The sequence below is a fragment of the Lipotes vexillifer genome, unplaced genomic scaffold (genome assembly GCF_000442215.2).
Source record: "Lipotes vexillifer unplaced genomic scaffold, Lipotes_vexillifer_v1.1 scaffold849, whole genome shotgun sequence".
NCBI lineage: Eukaryota > Metazoa > Chordata > Mammalia > Artiodactyla > Lipotidae > Lipotes > Lipotes vexillifer.
The window spans coordinates 426,004-448,967 of NW_006799735.1; the positions used below are offsets into that span (position 1 = coordinate 426,004).

Below are 22,964 nucleotides of genomic sequence, written 5' to 3' on the forward strand. Positions count from 1 at the left end.
AAAAAAAAATGTGCCAGAAGAGTATAAATAATGCTGTAGGTGATGTTCATTTGATGTTTTCTGTATAAGAAATACAGTATAAGATAAAAACTCTGTAGTTGTTTATCATAAATAAATATTAGAATAAGATGTCTTCACCAGAATTATTCTTGTTTAAGGTAAAATTCACCAAGAAATCACTATTCTAACAATCTGTTATACTTCAAGCAACTAAGTATTTCTAACAAGCCTTTCCAGTTGCTTTTACTGAAATTTCTGCGTACTAATAACTATCATCAGGGCTAAATCACAGACCATTTACTTAGTTATCCATTTCCACTGACATAATTTTTGGCCTTGTTAACATAGAAATTGCTCCCTTATCTACAAGCACAAAATGTGCTTCTGCTGAAGTTTAAAAAAAAAAACACTCAAAATTTGCTCAATAGGATCTCTTTGTAAGAAAATAAGAAGCTTTGTCTAAGTCTGTGGGAAGGCAGAGACATTGCTCAGCATGAAAGGTAACAGATTAGTGATGTTGATAGCTGAAATCCTCTACTTATCCTTGGCAAGGAAAATGACAGGATAAGCTTCCCAAACTAGGTCCCTAGGTGTCTGTGCTGAGTCTGAGAAACATTCAGTTTCTCACCTCTTGCGTGAACCAGGCACATGTCACACACTTCCTGAATACAAGATTCACACCACGCTGCACAGGCTCTTTTAAGTCAGTAATAGCCGTCAGCAACAGCCTTGTACATGGAATTGCTTTGAGGCCATTCGTGTGGAATCAGAATTTTGTGTATGTTTAGAAGTCTGAGTTACAATTAAAGTTTGAACTCGATTATAAAGTGCCATATTGCTTTAGGTTTAAATTGTTTTTAGTCTGCCGCAAAAGTTGAAGCAAGGTTTAATGCGAAAAAGAAAAAATAGAAGCAGTGTACCATAATCTTATGAAGAAAAAAAAACTAGCTCTAGAATTAGTGCCTTAGGTATCATGATTCAAAACACGGCTTGAAATTTGTCCAAAAGTTTAAAAATCTTTACTTCCTTTAAAAAATATTATTCTAAAAAAAGTCTAACCATAGAATATAAATAGGTAAATGAATAAAGTTGTAAGTATTACCAAAGCAGCTGCGGCTACTGAGAATTTCATTAAAGAAACGTTTGTGTCAGAGTTGATGACATTACGCCTGGCTCATTCACAGCATGTTCTTTACAAAGTTGTGACGTTTCTGCTTAGAAAATACAATTTGAACTTTCATTATGATACACAATGCTACCCAAGTTATGCTAATAGCTCATCTCCTAAATCATTAGGGGGAAATGAGGAAGTCCTGTGTCAACCTGTCACTGAAAGACACACTGAATATGTACCTACAGAGCTACACGTACATACAAATAATCTGTCAGAGTTTTAATATCACGTGGGAGATGAGCTTAGCCAAACAACAAACAACAATGAAATTCTAGGTAAAAGTTATTCCAGTTAGGAGCCTACTAGATCAAAGTTTTAATTCAAAAGTAGATGTTTAGCCTGAAATTTGCAGATGTCATTTTGTCAGGATTATCAGCTGAACTGGTTTAAAAGATATTATGGAAAGACTATGCTGGGACTTACAGTAGCAGCAACACAGGCAATTGCTAAATTGAAGATAAACTGTGCTAACAATGGAAGATCTTCTAAAGTGTAACTGTAAATACCTTGAGACCACTTTATTATGTCCATTTATGTCACCCTATCCCCATGTAACCATCTAGAGACTTGGTTTATCTGCGTTACTATGAGTTTTCTAGTTGCTCATTTACCTGGATGTTTACCTATTTGTGTGTCTTCTAATAGCTGATTTTATTACTTCATATATTCTGCTAAGTCTTCAGAGGCACTTTAAATGTGTTCGCTCATGCCCTTGATTCCACACCACTTTGCAGTGGAATCTGGTCTCTGATGTGTCTATGATAAATTTCATCAGCTGGGCTATCTATATACATAAACATGTATAACAGTGAAATGAACAATTATTTATCTCAAACAAAATTGCCCAATTTGATAAGAGAACAAGGTACTAAACTTTTCAAAGGTAAAAGTTTGCTAGATTTTTGGAAAATAGATAGTAAACATAAAGGTTATATTTCTCCTCCCACAGCACCTGAAAAATAAATGGATATTTGAAAAAGAAGAATTCAATAAGCAAGTCTCTTTCTGCTGATCACAAGATGAAAGCTTATTTTTTGATAATATAAATAACTTGGCATCACATTCAAATACAGCCTGTAGGCTTTCTTTATATCAACTACTTAATTTTAGTTAAGAGATTATTACTGAAGAAAACAGGTAACTTGCCATTAACGACTCTTTGAATCATCATTCCTGAAACATAATATTCTAATAGCATCTTATAGTGTTGACATTTTTCTTTTGGTATTCTTCTCTCTTGGTATCCCTTTCATAAGCCATAAGAAAAAAAAATCCTCTCCAGCATTAAATAAAACACCTTTTCTAATGTTCAGTATTTCTGAAGTAATAAAACACTCAAATCTATAATCTGTGAGCAATTTAATTCTCAGTATGAATATACTCTTAGACTGTTGGAAATTAAGACTGCAAGTGCAAAAGCAAAATTAAGGGAGAAAAATTAAGTGCTCAAAATATTGTTTAATTTATAAATGATAACCCATTATTACATCTTTTGTTCTTTCTTACTGCTATCATTCTATTTCAGTACATGCATATGTACATATATTCCTCATTATTATATATTCTCATTTTACTTAGCAACACATTTCCTGTGATGCAGAATTCTAGGTTTTCACGTAGTAAATGCATCTAAGTTCGTTATTTAAACTTTAAAATCACCTATATGCAACTAAAAGACTATCAGCTGATTTTCTTCCTATTCCCTTTAGTATGCCAAGTGATTTCTTTTACATAAATACTTTCTTGAACTGTTTGACTTCTGTTTTTAATGAAATGAATTCTCCGCCTCTATGTAGAAGTCTGCTATAAACCTAAGTCACCTGGGAGCCTGGCCAAAGTCTGAAACAGCACAGCTGAAGGGTACAGCCATTTCCCAGGGTCCTCTCAGAGAGTATTTGGTTTGCTTTCCTAACTTGCTAAAAATAGTAGATTACACAGTCTACCTCCATCTCAGGGCTCAAGAACTCACAAAAGGCTGGACTATGGATTGTAGCAATATATAGAACACATTTTATTAAAGAAGTCAGGATATTACAAGTTTTCTAAATTCCTTCCGTTTACTCTCTGAAACAATACAAATGATCTAGCGGTTACTGGCATGGAAACCTCATAATGCTCCCAAATTTCAGAACTTCAGGCATGAGTCATAGAATTACTTTAACTGTTTTAAAATATGTTTTGGATCTATTTTAGCCACAAAATTGAACACAGGAAGACTACTATCTAAAAGGTGGGATTCTAAATACTCTATAAAGAATCACATGTGTTAGTTACAAACACACACACACATATATATGAAACATGGCTTTTGGAAACATGAATACTTAATTACACATTCAAATTTTTAAAAATTACTTCTTAACATAGTTCCCTAACATTTAAGGAGCTGTTGTTCTGGGGATGAAGCTCCACCAGAGATAAATTTGTGTTTATTTTTTCCCTGTTATTTAAATCAAAAATATCTTACCACATTTTAGACACTATAAATTAAATTTCAGTTTCTCTTAGAAAGACAAAGAATATGGACAACGTTTGCATTGATTAGCTGCTACAACAAGCTGATTTCAAAAGTAAATTTAAAATCTTGAAATTATTTGTTATTAAAAAAAAGTCCTTGATGCTGATGTGGCAGTTGAATCCTGTTAACCACACTGCATGTCATTAAGCAATGCTGCTGCTTTACTCAAAGGGGGACTGTTCCATGGCCACAAGTGAGCAGCAACTAAAAAAATATTTTGAGATGGAAAAATAGCAACTGAATTTTAATGTTTCACAATGTTTCCAAATGCTGTGAAAGCAGGTCTTCTGTGAAACCACTCAGTGTCACAGCCAAGTTTAATAAGGTCCTTCATTTTGCAGCTACCAGTGCACCATCAACTGTCTGTGGGATTAAAAATTGGATTTACTAGTAATTGGGTCAAAACAGGGTTACTTATGGACACAGCTGGTTACAGACAAGTGTAATTAGCCCTTTGCCCCTCATTTTATGGGTCCCAGTCTCTAATCACACCTAAATTCAGTTGGCAGGAATTTAGGAAGACATATTCACAAGGTACAACCACTGTGCCCTTCATCGATGCCTTTCAAAGGAAAGGAAAAAAAAGGCCCAGTGGTAATTTATAACTTTTGTTTACTGATCTTTAGCACTATGACACTAAGAACAATCTAACACTATAAGGTATCTTTGTTGTCATTAATACCTTTTTTTATATTCTACTTTGAAGATAATATCCTTGAGTCTTTGGTGAAACTTTAGCAAAGTGAGCTGCACACACTGGACCAAGAAGCAATTTACTGAAATAGTTAACTCACAAGTTAACTCATAACATTGGGGTGAGTTATGAGTTAACTTACATGTTAAGTATTTCAGTTAATTCACCCCTATGGTATTAAAGAAAGGTTACTGTAGCACTATTGTTTTCGTTTTGCAAAAGACAAAATGGATCTATGAAACCTTCACTTTTCTATATATGTTGAAATAACAGCGACTCCCCTCTCCAAGGTTCAAAGAGTGAATTAAACCAGCACATTAATATTCAAAGGCAGTTCATTAAACCAAGTATGTAGAGAGTACCCAGGAATCTTCATACTTCTAGTCGACCTTGCACATCAAAATTAAGACATGTATGCTATCTTTTAAAAGACCCACTTTCAAACTTGATACTTGAAATACGAACCCAATGACATTTCTGAATGTCAAAATATACTAAAGTGAACTTGTTGGTATTATGGTGCCCACAAAAGCTAACTTTTAACACCCCTAGCTGAGACTGTTACAAATAAAAACATAATAATCAGGAGGTAACAGAAAATAAACTGCTAAGCTACTTCACATTAGAATTTTAGAAACTTTAAAAATCCAATTAATAATACTACTCAAGCGTTTCTACTGAATTATAAAAGTCACATTCAACAAAGTTTATGCCTCTGATAGGGTACTGTGGCAGCAGCCCAGAACCTTACTTCTAGTTATGTTTTCCACAAAATGCATTGCTTCTGGCCTTAAAATAATATGCTCATACAACAAAAAGGAACTCCATAATGTCAAAACATTAATCTAAAAAGTCTATCCAAGTTTAGCTGACAAAATCTGCTATACTTTTACAACGGTACAGCACGCTTTCAGACAAGCAAAAACAAATCATCCCCATTCAGCTAGTGCCATGGCCTTGTATATAACCTATGCACATGCTAACACACACATGTATCTACATTTACTATTCCCATAGATAGGCACTGACTTAGCTATTATTAAGTAAAAAGTAGCCTGACACCTTCTGCTCTAGAAAAAAAAATCACAGCATTAAAGGATGGAGAAAGTTATTCATAACAAAGAAAGTTTGGCCAGACTTGGTTCTATTGCTTCTCAGTAAAGTCCCCCACCTCAACATCATCAAGAACACACCGTATAACCAGAACTATTAACACAGCAATCCATAATTCCAAACTCAGTGGACTGTATATCCATATCCCCTTTATTCAATTATTGCATATCCTTAAAATAATATAATATTTACTCACTTTCAATGAATCAAAGCAGGCGATTACTCGTCCATTTTCAACTTGGCAGCTTTTCGAAGGATGTGCAAATTTACATTCCGTGTCTGGCCGTGAGCAAGTCCCCCTTTGGAACTCTCTACATACTTCCAGTGTTAGCCATTTTGTGTCCCGAATTGGTGTGACACTAACAGCCATGTTTAGATTTTACAGGTAGTTAAAATTTTCAGTGAAACCAACAAACCCAACGCCCCCCCCCCCCGCAAAAAAAAAAAAACAGTAACAACCAAAAAAAGAAAAAACTGAACTGATAAAACTGTAAAATGATGATGAAAATGTCTCCTCCAAAATACTTTTCCCCCACTCCCTGCTTTAAAAGTACATGGAAAATTGTGTTGTCAATATCAAGGAAAAGATCTCCCACTAGAAATTCACAGCATGAAACTGTTAATTCAAAGAGGTTTTGGTTTTTAGAGAAATACTAGGATCGTAAGTAGATGAACGTTTAAAAGTAGGGCCTCGAATCAGCCTTGTGCTCTCAGTAACCCCTTCCCAGTGCCAATTTGGAGCCCAAAATGCAAGCATGAAAACGTGGCAGACCCTTTGACACCGAATTTCCAAGCTGCTTTCAGCAAAGTTGTCTGAAAGGGAATCTCCTCACAGCTGAATTTGCAATGGAGTTTGGTGATGCAATCGGTATTGATTAGTTTGGCATAGACAGATGCAGCAGTTTAGAGCAAAACCGAGAAAATGATTTTTTTTTTCCTCCTTGATTTCCTGGCAGAAGATATCTTACTTTTTCAGCAAACTTTTCTTTTAAAACTAAAGCAGCCTAGGGCAATGCCAGATACTTAGAGCTTTTCTCTTGATTATAAGTAGAAATGGGGGTGTCTGGGCTAGAGGTGGAGGGTGGATGTGCTGTCGTCACAGTCTAGCTGGCAGCAAGCAAGGCAAAAGCAGAGACTGCTCTAGAAGCGGTTCCAAGCAGCAGAGACGTCAGGAAAGGCACTTCTTAGTACCAACCTGTAGAAAAAAGAGATAGGTTAAGATTTACTAAGTAGCTCTTCACTGATGTCCTACAGTATCACAACCTTGCCATGTGCTACCAGACTAAGTAGTATTCAAGTCAGCCTCTCTCTCTCCCTTTCTCACACACTCACACTCTCTCTCTCTCTCTCACACACACACACACACACACACACACACACACAATACTTACAGTGAGGCATACTGCAGCCAGCCATCGTAGATTTATTAAAAAAAGGGGCCGTTTCCCCTTGTGAAGCAATGCATGATAGAGAGATAACCAATCACAGATAGTGTTGCAGCAATATTCTGGGCAGAAAGCCAATAGTGTGGGCTGTCTTATGAAAGGTCGCGCCTGTCAGATGTTCATTACTATGCTATAAGCACAGAAAATGTCCATCAGATGTGACTTATTCCACTGCAAGAGGACGAGCAAGTGGGTTTTGAATTTACCCAACATGCAGTTAGTGGACTAAACCATGTTAGTTTCAAAACAGCTTCTCAAACAAGTCCAAGCACTTGAAGATCATTATCAGGAAATAAAAAGCAAGGTTTAAAAACTGCAGCTGACTTCCAAGCTGCTCTCCCTCCGGCTCTGCGCAGGCACGGGCACTGAACAGCCTGCTCCTGCTGTCCTGACACGTGAATAAAAAAGGAAAGGGGTGTTTACAAATGGTACATTCTCCTGACCTATCCAATTCACTTCCTTCTACAGCCCAAGTCCTGCCCCCTCCACTGAAAGCGGCACTCATACTGTAAAACTATTCCATTCAGCCGGCAGACGCTTTGTCAATATATCACAGGGAGGCGAGATATGAACAAAAGCATCCTTTATTCTAACATTTTTTAAGCAGAAGTTGAGGTCATGTGGGGAAAATAAGGAGTGCAGTGTTGTCAGTGTGGCTGGCAAATTTGAAGTCAACCTCAAGGGAGAAAGTGATTCCATCGCAGAAACATTAAATATTAAGGGAACAATTTGATTTGGGCAACATGATGCACTTCAGAGGTACGAACGAAGCTGGAGGGTGGGAGCTCAGGGACCCCCTATTGCCTAACGATCTATTAACTCAGACTGCTCTCTACAGCGGGGCGTTTTTGCTTTTAACAACTTACTTTCTCTTTCAATCTAGATGGAAAAACTTTCAGAAAATGCTCAGTAGTTACCAAAAGCATACACTTTTCCCCCCCATTCTGAAAGACACCAAAGAAAACAAGGCTTTAATGACTCTAAAAGTTTCACACTCTAAAGAGCAATGACACAGTATAATAAATACTGTTAGGTTACACTTCAAGGGCCCAAAATGGCCAACTAGCGTATAATATATTTATAATTTGGAAATTAGAATACAGAATATGAATATATATACATACATACGCATATATAAACCACGGATATCTAGCCGAAAGTTTAAAAATTTATTTTAGAACTAATACTGTCATTCTTAACATTAATTTTTTAAAAACTCCCAGATGCTAGGTTTAGAAAATATTGTAGTAAGACTACAACTTCTGGAAAGATTTAAAAAGAAACAAAACTCGTACTGATGCTCCAGAAATATTTTTGTTTTTAAAAAATTTGCCGGTCCTAATTCCTGGTTCTGTAAAAACAAAGCCAAGTTGGTCACAAACTCTTAAGATTCATCCACCTTCCTTAATGTTTACTGTGCATTCAAAATTTCTCAACTTCTTCATGCCTTGCATATGTACCACATCTGTGGTCAACGTCTCTTTTGTCTTTCTGGAATCTTCGAGAGCTTCACCTGCCACCCTTACCTCCTTTAGAAGTTGCTAACGTCACTTCTTCCAAGACACTTTCAGGATGTCACTTCCTCCGTCTCCACCCACCCATATATTAACACTGTCTCCTCCCAATTACCTCTGCTCCCCTATACAGTGTTTTATTTGCGTACATGACTGACCCACTAGCCTAATGTTCCCAAGGACAGAAACAATCTTAACTCATCTCAGTAACCCTAAGTGCCTGGCTTAGGGATGGAAAACAGATGGAGCTCGATAAACTGTGGCAAATTAAATGATTGATTTCTACATGCGAACTGGAATTCACTTTATGGCACATAAATACACAAACACATGCAGGAACACACCCGTATAAACAAGTGAACACACACCTGAAAACACACACACACACACACACACACACACACACACACTCCTCATTGCCTCTATAGATTTCTATATTCTAGGGTCACTCAGGCCTCCCACTGTCTAGGAATCCTCCCCCTGGCCCTGGACAGCTCCCTCTCACACTCCAGCTCTTCGAAAACTTCATTACTCTCAAGTCCCTCCTCCTACTTGTTGCTCTCACTACCAACAGTAGATGATCTCATATGGCACAAATATTTCATAGTAAAAATAGTGGCCCCCAGGCATGGGCTCTCTCTCACATTCCCACCACCCATGTTTAAACTATCTTTCTGTAATCTTTCTTCTCAGTCTCCCAGGAGCTTTCCCTTCTCCTGCCCAAGGTCAAGCTGCCACCTTGACTGGCTCCTTCTCGAGACTTCTTTCCCTCTCAACTCCCTCTATATAGGAACACCTGCCTTTCCTGCAATTCCTTCCCTTAGCCCTCAAAGTGCTGAAGAAGCTCTAAGCTGGAAGGGGTGGCACAGCAGGAGGAAGGGGACCTTGCCTAGTTACACACCACCTCTCCCTAATGCTCGCCATCCATGCTTCCCAAACAAATGTCTGAAGAGTCACCTACACGTGCTATTTTCCTGCTTCTCCTCCATTCATGCTTGCATCTGTTATCAGTGTAACCTCCATAACTATTACTTTAGTGCTCAGCGACAGTGGTCAATGCTCCCAACCAAGCCAAATCCAAAGACTACGTGCGCGTCACCCCTTGTCATTACTTGACCTCTAACGGCCCGTACAACTCCCTCTTTCTTGCCCCCTTCTCCTTGTCTTGAATTGACACATTTTACCTTTTTGGTTTGTCCCAGCGCTGCACCTCTATCCTCCCTGGGACAGAGGAGCTGTGAGGAACTGCCGAGGTTCTTGGCATATGTCATACCGTTGTGAGCTCCTGGGACTTGTTACATGCTAACCCTTTGTTTGGTTTGACACATACTTCTTTCACCCCTTCAACTTGGCAAATCCCTTCTCCTTGTTTAAACTGCTCTTCAAATATCACCTTCCGTAGAAGGCTGGGCCAACTCTGATAAACATTATTCCCTTTCAGAATATTCTCAGTACTTTGTAGCTCTTGGTACTTTTGCCCCCAAGGTTATAAACGCCATGACCATAGAGTGTATTACCATTTTTTTTTTTAACCCAGTCCCTGGAACATAACAGACGTTCTTAAAATGTTTTCTAAAAGAATAGGTTTTATTCAACCTACTAGGAATAAACATGTTTGTGAGAATGTGTGTCCAGTTCCGAGGAAAATTTCATCATGATCTATGGGATCTAAACAATATGAGGACAGACAATGGTACCATCAGAAATATCTTCACTGCTTGCTGGTTATGTCTAAATACAACTACAAAATTAAGTTCTAGGGTTGATTATTTTTCCTTTCTACAATGTTACAGGTTTAGTTCCACTCAAGTACAAAATATACTTTAATTACTTAAATGCTTATAAATGGGTGTCCTGATTATTTATACTTTCTGTAGCAGAGAAATCCTATTTACATCAAAAAGTATCACTGAAAGAATTATAGATAAGTATTTCTAAGCTGAAAATACTATTATAAAATGTATTAGGCAAGGACGATAATCAAAATATTTATAATTAGCCAGGCATGGACAAGTGAGCAATCAGATAGGACACCGACTTTTATGAAATAGTCCAGCTGCACCTGATAACGTGTGTTCCAGCCTTTGACACAGGGCACTGGGAGTAACAAACTCAAACTTTATCCGAAAAATTGATTTGACTAAATTGCTGATATCAGAATGCTGTCTTGTAACCTTTTTCTTTTTCTTTATTGAAACATAAGAAGTTCAGAGGAGACTAGAAATCTTCCTAACTGAGTGCTTTGATAAACTAAGATTTTACAGGATTCGGGTCAATACTTCAAACGGCAATGGATTTTTGTTCTACAGATAGAGACAATGTTTAAAAGTGTATGGGTATTGTTCAGATTGCAGGAATTCTTGCAAACATATTTACTCTAAAAATATGTGTTGTTTGTAAACAATTACTGAAAGAAATACTTCTACTGTAAAGATATTTACTAATAGGTAAATTGCTTCCGAGGTAAATTTTTGACCGATATTTCAACGTATTATAATAAACCTCCCTGAACAAAAAACAAACAAAAGAAATGATTGGGAATACAACCATTTTTCAGTGAGAATCAAACTTTTAAAAACCTGCCTAACAACAAGCCCTCTTTTACCTGCTGATCAAATTCCAAACACTAAACTGTAGTGTTCCTCCTATCACGGGACATTTTCTACAGACAGGCATATTCTTCCCAAGAACCAAGACCAATTTCTCCTTGAGTGATATCAGAATTCACATGTATTTTCTACTTTAAGATAAGAGGAGGTAAATAGAAAGGAAAAGAAGGAAATGTAAAGATAGAGGAAAAGAAACCAAAAACAGGATAAAGTTTAAAAAAAAAAAAAAACACGGGGAATTACAAATAATTACTCTTACAGCAATTGATATATATTAGCATTAAAGTAACAGTGGATGGCTTCATATAAATATCTATTTAAGGGTTGCATAGATTCTGCAGTGAAGGATAAACAGGCACTTACAAGGTATAAGACTAAAACTCTGTTTTGGAGAACTGGATGGCCTCTTTAAGCAAGGTTAAATTTCTTAGTCATATATGCTTACTAATCAAACATAGGCACATTGGTTCTACTACATGCCAGAGTAGTTAGCTGGGAACTTGGGGGACTTTTTCATAACTTTTGATTTTGAAATAAGTTACATATTGAGGAAGTTAACTTAGTAATTATTTGAGGTTTTTTTACTTTCTAAGACAAGTTTCAATCTAACTGGAAGAGACGGCCAACTTCGCTGTGTACGTTTGGAGCTGACAAGAAGCAGCTCGTCGTCCAAAACAGTTAACTTTTCCCCCTGGCTCACTGGTGTCTGACAAGTCCATAATTAGCAATGCATTACTTTAGTAAACTAAGTTAGCTCACAGTACCATTTTGCTCATGGCTTGTCCCAAATATTAACAGAGATTTCAGTAAACAAACAACTAACTAAGCATTTCTGGAGGCTGTATAGTTCTTTCTCTACTCACTAAGGTACTAAATAGAGTAACAAAGTTATTTATTACGTGGGAAAAACTGTGGTCTGAATGGGTTAATGCAATCTTCAGCAGTATTCAACTCCATATAACAAAAAGCTGAGATCAGTGTTTCTCAGTGAGGGGTAAGCACACTACTACTGGTAGCACCCATGGCGATTTTAAGTGATGCAGAAACAACATAATTTTAATAGATGCATCCGAATGCTAAAACAAGTTTGTCAAGCCTGTGGACATCATAACTTAGGAAGAGGCTAAAGTATAATAAAAAGAATTTAAAGAATAAGACTAAGTAAATATATTGGTAAAAATCATGAAGGAGATATGCAAATGACTGAAGTTTTAGAAACACTGCTGAGAAAAAAAGATAACTTTCAACCACAAATCCCCTGGAATGGCACAGCGATGGGCAACGTGGCCTACTGGTCTGACGCTCTGCACTGTGTTTTGGGTGACAAGCTGCTAGCAAGGAAAGTAAGATTATGTTTACCAACTCAAATAAGTAATCGAAGGTCTATCAAAAAGCATTCCTTTAGAATTCTGATAGGCTTGATTACCTAATCATCAAGTGGTCTCATACTGCAGGATATTGAAGGAGTGTTGGTTAGGTGATGCACTATTGCTAAAGATCTGAATTCCAAAAGCAACTAACTAAACTGTACTCAAATTAGAAAATGACTCTTGTCCCTTAAGTATTTACATTTAAGACAAAATGAAACATGAAGCGTCTGCTCAATGATTAAAAAGTTAATTTTGAATTGATTCCTATATCAGGCAAAATTTTAAAACTTAAAAGACATAAGAATCCTTAAAAAACTACAAACAGAACTACCATATGACCCAGCAATCCCACTACTGGGCATATACCCTGAGAAAACCATAATTCAAAAAGAGTCATGTACCAAAATGTTCATTGCAGCTCTATTTACAATAGCCAGGAGATGGAAGCAACCTAAGTGTCCATCATCGGATGAATGGATAAAGAAGATGTGGCACATATATACAATGGAATATTACTCAGCCATAAAAAGAAACAAAATTGAGCTATTTGTAGTGAGGTGGATGGACCTAGAGTCTGTCATACAGAGTGAAGTAAGTCAGAAAGAGAAAGACAAATACTGTATGCTAACACATATATATGGAATTTAGGGGGGAAAAAATGTCATGAAGAACCTAGGGGTAAGACAGGAATAAAAACACAGACCGACTAGAGAATGGACTTGAGGACATGGGGAGGGGGGAGGGTAAGCTGTGACAAAGCAAGAGAGTGGCATGGACATATATACACTACCAAACGTAAGGTAGATAGCTAGTGGGAAGCAGCCGCATAGCGCAGGGAGATCAGCTCGGTGCTTTGTGACCGCCTGGAGGGGTGGGATAGGGAGGGTGGGAGGGAGGGAGACGCAAGAGGGAAGAGATATGGGAACATATGTATATGTACAACTGATTCACTTTGTTACAAAGCAGAAACTAACACACCATTGTAAAGCAATTATACTCCAATAAAGACGTAAAAAAAAAAAAGACATAAGATAAATATCAGAACGACTCACTGCATTTTGTAGACTGAGCCACTAGTTTTGTTCCTAACTGTGCCCTCTTCCAGTCCCTACAGCAAAGTTATCTTCCTAGAAGCTTTTCCCGTCCACTGTCAAAAGTATCCAAACCTTCTGTTCCTCTCAACACCAGCCCCTCATCCTGCTTTATTCTTCTTCACAACAGTTGTTAGTATTTGGCATAATACTATGTACCTATTTCACTATCTGCTTATGAGCCACAGTTGAAAACGCTGAGATGCCACCTTTATAACTGAATGAAGCCACCAGCAAACGCCACTCTTTGGAAAGAGCACAAGGCAGTGAAGTTAACATAGGACCATATTTATACACCTCCTTCATTGTGAAGTTGATGGAAGTTTTTTTTTTTTTTAATCCATGGAATAATCTGAAACAGTTACACGTGGCTTTGCGAATTTAAAACATGTAAATAATTATCTGTGAATTTCTGACAGAATCAGTCTTTAATTCTGGCAGAGGAAGGGGAAATTTGCCTTTTTTTCTGATGATATTCAAACAGGCAGTCTTTTAACATTTCCCTCTATTCCATGAGAAAGTATAATAACACTACGAATGTTACTTTATCATTCTTCAAGGTGAAATACTAATCCTATTTACTGTTTTATTTATTCTATATATTACCCAAAGAAGTTGTTATCTTGTGAGGCTTAGGTAGTCATTTCTGATCTGTCCATGTCATTTAATATTTCAAAATAATAATTAGGAAGTCAGAACACAAGACTACAATAAAATTAACAATGTTGATATGTGCTCAAAGAGCTAAAAGATAGAAAAACCAAATCTAACCATTCTGGCAGTTTTCAGGAAGAATGGTACGTTAACCCATCTGGAATCTACCAGTGTGAAATAAGCATGATAAAACTGTGAATGTTAAATGGAATGTAATACATCGTGATACTGTTATTCCCAGGGCAATGCCATGATTAGGGACTTTGATTTTAAAGTTTACTTAAATGAGTTGTTATGGTTTATTTGGCACAGTAACTAGGGGCCAAAATCTTAGCTTTAATTTTCCATCTTTATACCTTCTGAACAATATCACCTAGCTTCTTACTGAGGTTGGTGGTACCTCCACCTAAAGCATGTTTAAATATTATCTTCATTGATTGAGGAATGGTAGCAAATTCATCCATGCTTCCCTAATAACATTACGGCACAACTCAAAAATAAGTATAAAGTTGATTAACGAGAGACTTGAGGAAATATTCCCACGGTACCCTGTACATCAGTGAAATCTGCTGCATGTGTACCTCTTTGCCCCACTGTTCCAACTTTCCTTCCAAGGCAGAAGCATTCTCACAACAACCAGTGGTCATTAAGAGCTTCTCCATAATTAACCTATGCCTGTTTTCCATTTGAGTAGGTTCAATCGAGCGAAATATAAAATCAATATGTAAAGAAGTGACAAAAACAAAACAAAAAAATTCTGACCAAAATATAAAGCATATCTCTACTAGAACCAAATAATCATAGTTGTCACACTTTCTCGAATTTCTAAAATTTTATTGTAGCAATAGCCCTTGTTACCATCAACTACATGTGAGCACAAAAGCTTGATCTTAGCAGATAAATCTTGAATTTCCAGATGTCTGATTTAAAACCTAACCTAGTAACCTCAACCTGGGAAATCTTATTGGCTTATTTCTATAGAAGACTGCCCAAAATCTGTTGCTTAATTATTAATCATTATGAGAAAAATATGTAAAATCTATGTTTACAGTTAAAGAGATCTAAAATAATTATTCTTCAGAATATAATGAATGATATCAAATATGAATATAGGATGGTATTACTTGAATGCATCCTAATTAAGTGAATTAATGGACTTCTCATGACAAAACACAATACATACATAATTCCTCCTTTCCATTTAATCAGTAAAAGTCCCCATCACTTCACAAATGTATCTCTTATTGCAAACTTTACAAATACTCAAGCCACAAAGGTACCACACAGTTTAACGTTTCAATCCTAGGGATATTTCTATTGATTTGTATATTTGACCTTAAAGATTACCTTTTTAACAAATACACTCAAATGTACTTTTAATAATATACCAATGTCAACTGAATTTATTCCTAATAAAAATAAAATATTAGAATGTCAGTTTGACTTGAGCTTTCCTAAAAAAAACCCCACAAATTCACATACACTCACATGCAAATAAGAATCATGTTTTCCCTAATAGTGAGTCAAGACCTAGCTGTTTTTCCCTAGTTTAAAAAAAGAGGAAGATATGTTATAAAACAAAGACATGCATTAATAACTCATTTTCACTTCAATGTAGCTGAAGTATCTTCTGGGGATCGTTCCATGTAACAAATATACTAAACTAGGTCTCAGATGCTGAACAACAACAAATTATGCTAATATTATTGCAACTGCTATAGAATAAGCCGGAGCTTCAGAATGTATTTTGCAGAAGCCTAAAATTTCAAAAAGCAGCTCCACAGTGGCAACAGGGAGGCATATTTTGTTTGTGCCTACCTCAATATTTATTAATTACGAGGCTTAACTTATAAAAAAGAAAAACACACTGAGAGATTCTGCACGTCTTGAAAATATAAGATTAACTGGATAAAAAGGTAATTTGTCTCCCCGATAACTAAATTTATATTTATACATAAATCATTTACCACACTTTTGTGCCACAAAACATACTTAAGAACTGAATTCTCATTATATGAGCATCAAAGGACAATGCAGATCTAGAATCTCTGACTCATTCATTCACAAGAACTTTTGCAGACATACATGGAAATGAACGCCTCATGGAGCTCACATTCAGAAAGAGATGTAAAATAAAACAAAGAAAAAACCTACCATGTGGTGTGATGAGACGGTGAAAATCAAATATTCTCAGATTTGAAATGTCAAGCCTCAGGAGCAAATTAAAAGTTGAACTAAATACTGTTTATTTAAATTTTGAGTTTTTCTCCCTCTACACTTAGACTCTCACATCTCCAGTGACTACAATAACCTGAATTATTTCAAATCAAAGAATGAACAATTTGCACTCTTAACTATGGTTCTGCCTTGTTTTGTGATTGAGAAGTATGGGTATAAATGATAAGGCTATTACCTACATAGAGATAGATACTACTAAATAATAATGGAAGAGATAGTAAAATATAAGTTCAAATGACGAACAGAAATCTCTAGCAAGCAATTTATATGAATCATGTACATTAACTCCATGTATTTTTTCTTTCTTTTTTTTTTTTTTTTTGGTTTTAGACGTTGCTAAATGAATGCATTTTCACTGTAATAAATTTAAACCATACGGAAGGGTTTTACTGAGAATTCTCCATCCTTCCATTGCCAAATCAGACCCCCTCTAAACCCAAAGCTAACCACTATTATTAGTATGGTGTGTCTAGTCCTTTTTTCCATGCATTTCTCATACACATACACACATCTACAGATACAACACACATACACAGTTCACCATTTTTACCAAAGTGATGGAAACATACTAAAGCATATTATTCTGAGGCTTGCTTTCTACAATGTATGTTAATGACCTTTCTTTATCAATAGAAATAGATCAACATAAATACTTTTTAACAACTGTGTATTACTTTACTATATGTCCATGTCTTTACTAGTGGTCACCTAAATTAATGCCAGTTTTAAGCAACGCTGCAATTATAAATACAAAACTATGCTTCCATTTGAGTGGTATTAATAACATAAACACTTAGAACATAAAGTATATGCATATATTAACTTTGAACTAGAACAGCAAACTTCTTCCAAGAAAACATTTATCAATACCTGCTTCTACCAACAATTAATAATGTGCTTTTCTATATTTATTAAATCTATGCTAGACCTAAAAATGATACTATCCTTAAATCTAGATTGTAAATTTCTATTGTAGGAACAGGTTAAAGGTGTATGTCTTTCTTCCCATAAATAACACTTAAAGCCTTGCATCTCTCTTTTGCAAAATATTTTCAACTGTTAGCACTTACATGGCAGCTAATCAATGGAAACATTTGTAAAAATCAGTTGTTCAACTCCTGTTATTTCAAAATAAATGATATAGTTGCTAAAACAATTACAAAATTTATATTTTGTAATTATTTGCCAAAGAACAGGGGGCTGGAAGTCTGAATAAATGTTTCAGTTGACAGAGTATCAAAATGGACAATATATAGGTTACTATTCTTTTCTTATTAATAAAAACAAAATGTGTAGTTAACAGGGTGTGCGGGGCATGTTATGTTAGGAAAATCTCTGACAGCGCAATGTCATATGATGAAGGGAATGCTTTTTTTTACACATCATTTCTACAAATGTCAGAAAATATCCTGCTTCCCCCCTCCTTTTTTAGACACTAATTGACTAAAGGAAATGGTTTCTGACAAGTGCTATAAATAATGCAATGTGTGGGCTTCCCTGGTGGCGCAGTGGTTGAGGGTCCACCTGCCGATGCAGGGGACACAGGTTCGTGCCCCGGTCCGGAAAGATCCCACATGCCGTGGAGAGGCTGGGCCCGTGAGCCATGGCTGCGGAGCCTGTGCGTCCGGAGCCTGTGCTCCGCAACGGGAGAGGCCACAACAGTGAGAGGCCCACGTAACGCAAAAAAAAAAAAAAATAATGCAATGTGTTATCAAACTAGCTAAGGCACAATAGAACTCTGGTGAACTCATGTAGGCCCAAACACATTTCCCTGTGTGGTTATTTCTCCTGAGGCTGGGGCTCCTCTTGCCCTGCAGTGGAGCATTCTCCTGGAGTGGCATGCACTTCCAGTCTAAAGAACCGAGATAGGTATACACTTTTGTATGATTTTGCCAATGGACGTATCTCCCGTTAGAAAATAAAACACTCTCCTCTCACTTTACCCTCCTCAAACTCTTTCTCGCTTATTAAATAACAGTTCACAGAATAAAGAAGAACCTCAAACTGGATTTTCAAAAGACTTAAGATGGCTGGTTGGCAAAGTGTGGGCATTTCTAATGCTTTTATTCTCTTTTTGACAATGTGCTTTTACCATGTTGCCAGAGTATAAATAAAGTCTCACTTCTCAGGAGATAAGAGCAAGATTCTATTCCCAGGATTTTGTACTTTCCAAAAGAGCATACATACTGAACACACTATGAACAAACTAACATGGCAACTTGAGGTTTGGTTCCTTTGCTAAACAGAAAAAAGAACATCCCTTTCTTAAGTATTTTAATTGCCCACAAGGTTCTGTGCATTCTGGAAAAGCTGTAACCCATGAGGAAATCTGAAAAGTGGACTACATCCTCCTAATGAGACAGTGATGAAATCTCTTATGTTCTTCTACCAGCATCATATGCACTTAAAAAGCAATGACCTGCTTTCCATGGCAAATCACAGTGCATATGATGTTGATGGAAGTATATGCAGTTTACCGTGTGTCAATTACATGTTAACAGAGCCTTAAAAAAAAAAAGGCTAAGAACAGACATTTGTCTCAACAAATAAATGTAGCAAAGAACAGAAAAAAAAAAAAAAAAACATATTCCTGGGACCTACCCTAGACCTACAGAGGATAAAGACCAGTAATCGACATTTTAAGCAAACTCCTCAGGCTATCCTTAATCTCATTAAATTCTGTCAATCATAATCAACTAAAGCTAACCACTTCCATGAGAGATTGTTTACTGCATTTCTACCCAATAATTTCCCAAAAGATGGCTTATTTGAGATTTGGCATTGTTGCCTTCGTTGTGGTCATCCATTTACAATGCTTGGTGTCAGTTTATTTATCTCTTGTAAAAATAAAATAGTGTGTGTGTGTGAAAAAAATAAAATAAAATAAAAAGTCAAAAAAAATGGTTAAGATGAGATTTGGTGACATGCTTTTTGATTATATTCCATTAACTACTTTAGAAAATAGACATACCTGCAAAATGTATGTGAAGTTCTGTTATATTCGTTTTTTAAAATATTATTTTAAATCAGGCACCATACATGCCCCTCCACATCATTCTTATTTATAATAAGAATAATTTATGTAGTAAAATTATTTTGCAAAAAGATGAAAAAACAATTAAGCACCTATTCAATCACTACAATAAGATAAAATAAATTGTTAATAGTAGGGATAAGATATGAAGTAAGGATTAATGTATGTATGGGAGTGCAGATATGCATGTATGTGTGTTTGTGTGTTTGTGTCGGTATGTGTATCCAAAGAATAAGGAAAAACTTTGCATAGGAATTAGTCAAATCATGTTCTTCATACATACCTAAAACCTAGCTTTTTATTTAAATTCAAGTAAAACCTTCATATTAAATTTAATAGGGGGAAAAAGACTTAAATAATGCTTTAATCTTCTTCCAGGAAGAACTACTTTATTTTGGATAAAACTAAAAACTATGCATCTTCATTAAAAACCCGTGAAGAGATAAACTTTTTGGGAAGTTGGCTTGTGCTACATTTCTTTTTGATTTATATATGAAACCTGCAAGGTGTTCATCTTGTTCTTTAATAAAAAGTTTCTACTGGAGGAGCCACTTAGAAAAATTTACTTTTCCCCCAGAACTCATACATTCTATGAATATGCAACAATAGCAAATAATATTTGATATATTGGTATACAATATACTTTCATCTGAATTTTGCCATTTGCTCCTCAGGACTCTACGAGATGGTTATATTATCTTGCCCATTTGTGAACAAATAAATTAAGGCTTGCACGGGTAAGTGACTGGCTCGCCAAAGTCTCCTAAGCTAATTAAATGGAAGAATCAGGACCCAAAATCAGGTCTTTTGATTCCAAATTTAAAATGTCATTCGCAACACATGCTAGTAATTTAACACCAGACTTTGTAGAAATGGCCTTAAATACAATAGAAGCCAAAAAACAGAGAGATTGGGGGTAGAGTGGAGTATGGTGCAGCAGCCACGACTACAGCGCTTGTGGTTTGCTCTGAGAGGTAAGTGAAAGAGAAAGCCCTGTGTATAGATCCTGAGGGGGATAAGATGGCCTCTTCACACAGTTGAGAGATGGATGTTCTTGTCCTTGTATGTCCATGGGGTATATACTGGACACTAATAACGTACACTTAGAAATGTGAGAATTATACACTACAGGTCTATTAGTTTCTTCTAGGATTGTTAACTGGTTTTAATCTAGTAATTCACACATTACAGGGTTCTAAATACTCAGTAACTGATGTAAAGACTAATTGTAGAGGAAGAGGTGCTTGAGCATGATTTTATTTTTATTTGTCTGCTTTCTGAGCAAGAAGAGGCTACATTTTCTTCAGAGCTTTCGAGGAGCTTAGATTTCTATCAGCAGAAACCTTCTACATAAGGAGAAAGGAAGGCTGCTCTAAAAGCATACAACTGAATATATGCTAAGCAAGTATGCTTACAGTAAGACTGATCTATATCAGCCACTAAAACAGTGTTTGAAAAGCAGTGAAGGAGATGGAATAACTGTCTGAAACACTTCTAAGCCACGTAGAGGCAGATAGATTTTTTGACGGCTGTTAAAGCCATAGAAAAGTATGCTAGAGAGAAAGCACAGAAGGTTTGAAATGGTACAGCTGATATTTTTCTTTTACGTGTAACAAACCTGTTCTCTAATATATTAGTTACCTTATGGCACCAAAAACAAAAAAAATGGTAAATGTTAAGTTGCTTTCTAATAAGAAAACCCAAAGTCAAAACAATAAAAAAAAATTACAATCTCAGTACCACTGCCTCAAAATTATCTCCTTTGACAAAAACTGCAAGTGCTACTCCTCTAATTGTGCTCTTGACATTTTAGTTCTCTTTCTTTCTTCTCTACTATCCTAGGGGAAGAAAAATGTTTTCTTTAAAGAAATCCAAATACATTCAACACACAACGATAAACTTTCTGCGCCACCAGGGAAGCCCAACAATAAACTTATTAAATGAATAAATATATTCATTAAAGGTAAACAATACATAGATAACATAGTACACATGCATTGATTATGTTAGCAGTTTATTGATGATATGTATGTAGCCTAGACATAGGGGGAATACATGGATGCAGCTTTGAAGAATCTACTGCTTAATCAGGGGACATAAAATATACAAATAACTGCACATAAGAGAGAAGGTGGGAAGTACACAGCACAGATAACAATAAAGCTTGGTGACTAAAAGAGAGAGGTCAGGGGTGGTTCCTTGATGGATAAGACATCTAAAATAGGCCTGGAAGGATGGGTTTCATTTGGTTGGAGACAAAAAGGAATGGCACTCCAGACTGTAGGAATACAGAGAACAAAGGCAAGGAGAGGAGAAAGCACAAAACATGAACACTGGGGGAATTGGTCTGTGTGGATCACCCATGTGCAACGGGGCTGGCAGGAGATAATCTGGGGCTGGAACCAAATCAGTAAGGGCCTTGAAGGCCAGACTGAAGATTCCAGCCTTCACTTCTTAATTAATTGGAATTCATCCATTCCAAGATTTCACTCAAGGACAGAGTCAGAATATTTAACTAAATACCCTAAGGGCTAAGAATAAGACTGTATATGGGATGCAAAGAAATCTTAATAAATAAACTTGGGATCTTTCTACTTCCTAAAGCTTTTGCTTTGGTTGCCAGAAAGCTGAGAGAGAAATTTAGTTCTCAATTTCATCTCAAGTACTTGTTCCATCTCTTTTCCTTCTAACTGATTTGTTATGTCTCTTTTTCACAGTCCTGTTTTATATGTGCACTTACTGTTGCAAGCCAACCAACATCCTTTTTTGATGGAGCATACATCACACATAAATAAAATTATATTAACATTTGTCCTGGTACCAGGTAAGGTTGTAGATGCAACACTTAAAGTTTCAGAAGAGAAGAGACATATTAGAATCCAACCATCAAGTAAAGATTGTTCCTCTATAAATATTTCAATGAAAGATGGCCACATCGAATTCAGATACCCAGTTAGCATAGTGGACAATTATTCTAAAATCTACAACTGTTGGGTTCAGCAACCTATCTTCTTGCCTAGCTGTCCAGTTTGACCTTCCCTGTGAATTAGTGTTTCTACTATGATGCCAAAATGACCTTTTGAAACTTACAAGGCTTCCAAGGTTGCATATATTTTCAGCTGTTATCAGCCCTGGCTGTCACAGCTTTCTGCATGATATTGAGTGGCAAAACTGGAGCACACTGTACTAGCCTAACCTTTTAAACTTTACAATATTGTACGGCCACTCAAAATTGAGTTTTCTCTTTCTGCATTACCTTGTAATGTTACTTCTCTTGCTTATTTGTAAAGCAGTGATTCTAAGCATAAAACGGTACTTCTCTTACACGAAAATAGAATACTTTACTTATACACAGTAAACCTAATATTGATAGAGGCTTTAAAATAAATATTTACTGACATCTACAAATAATGCTTTTTTAATTAATGAAAAGAGTATTTAAATTCTGTGGCAATGGGAACTATAATAATATGTCATTATTTCTGTAATGGCCAATCTGAAATTTGAGAG

General features: G+C 36.2%; 1 protein-coding gene across 9 annotated transcripts in view; it reads right to left on the minus strand.

The window, feature by feature from the left end:
• MBNL1 (muscleblind like splicing regulator 1) overlaps nt 1–22,964 on the minus strand; it is a 181,277-nt gene that overhangs the window by 142,835 nt on the left and 15,478 nt on the right. For 7 of the 9 annotated variants that reach the window (XM_007471933.1, XM_007471938.1, XM_007471937.1 and 4 more), the window contains one exon: nt 5,696–6,694. In XM_007471933.1, coding sequence (XP_007471995.1) covers nt 5,696–5,869 — 174 coding nt within the window. In that variant the 5' untranslated portion in view covers nt 5,870–6,694. Of the gene's footprint in view, nt 1–5,695; nt 6,695–22,964 lie in introns of those variants that run through there. The other 2 variants (XM_007471931.1, XM_007471939.1) reach the window with 2 other exon arrangements.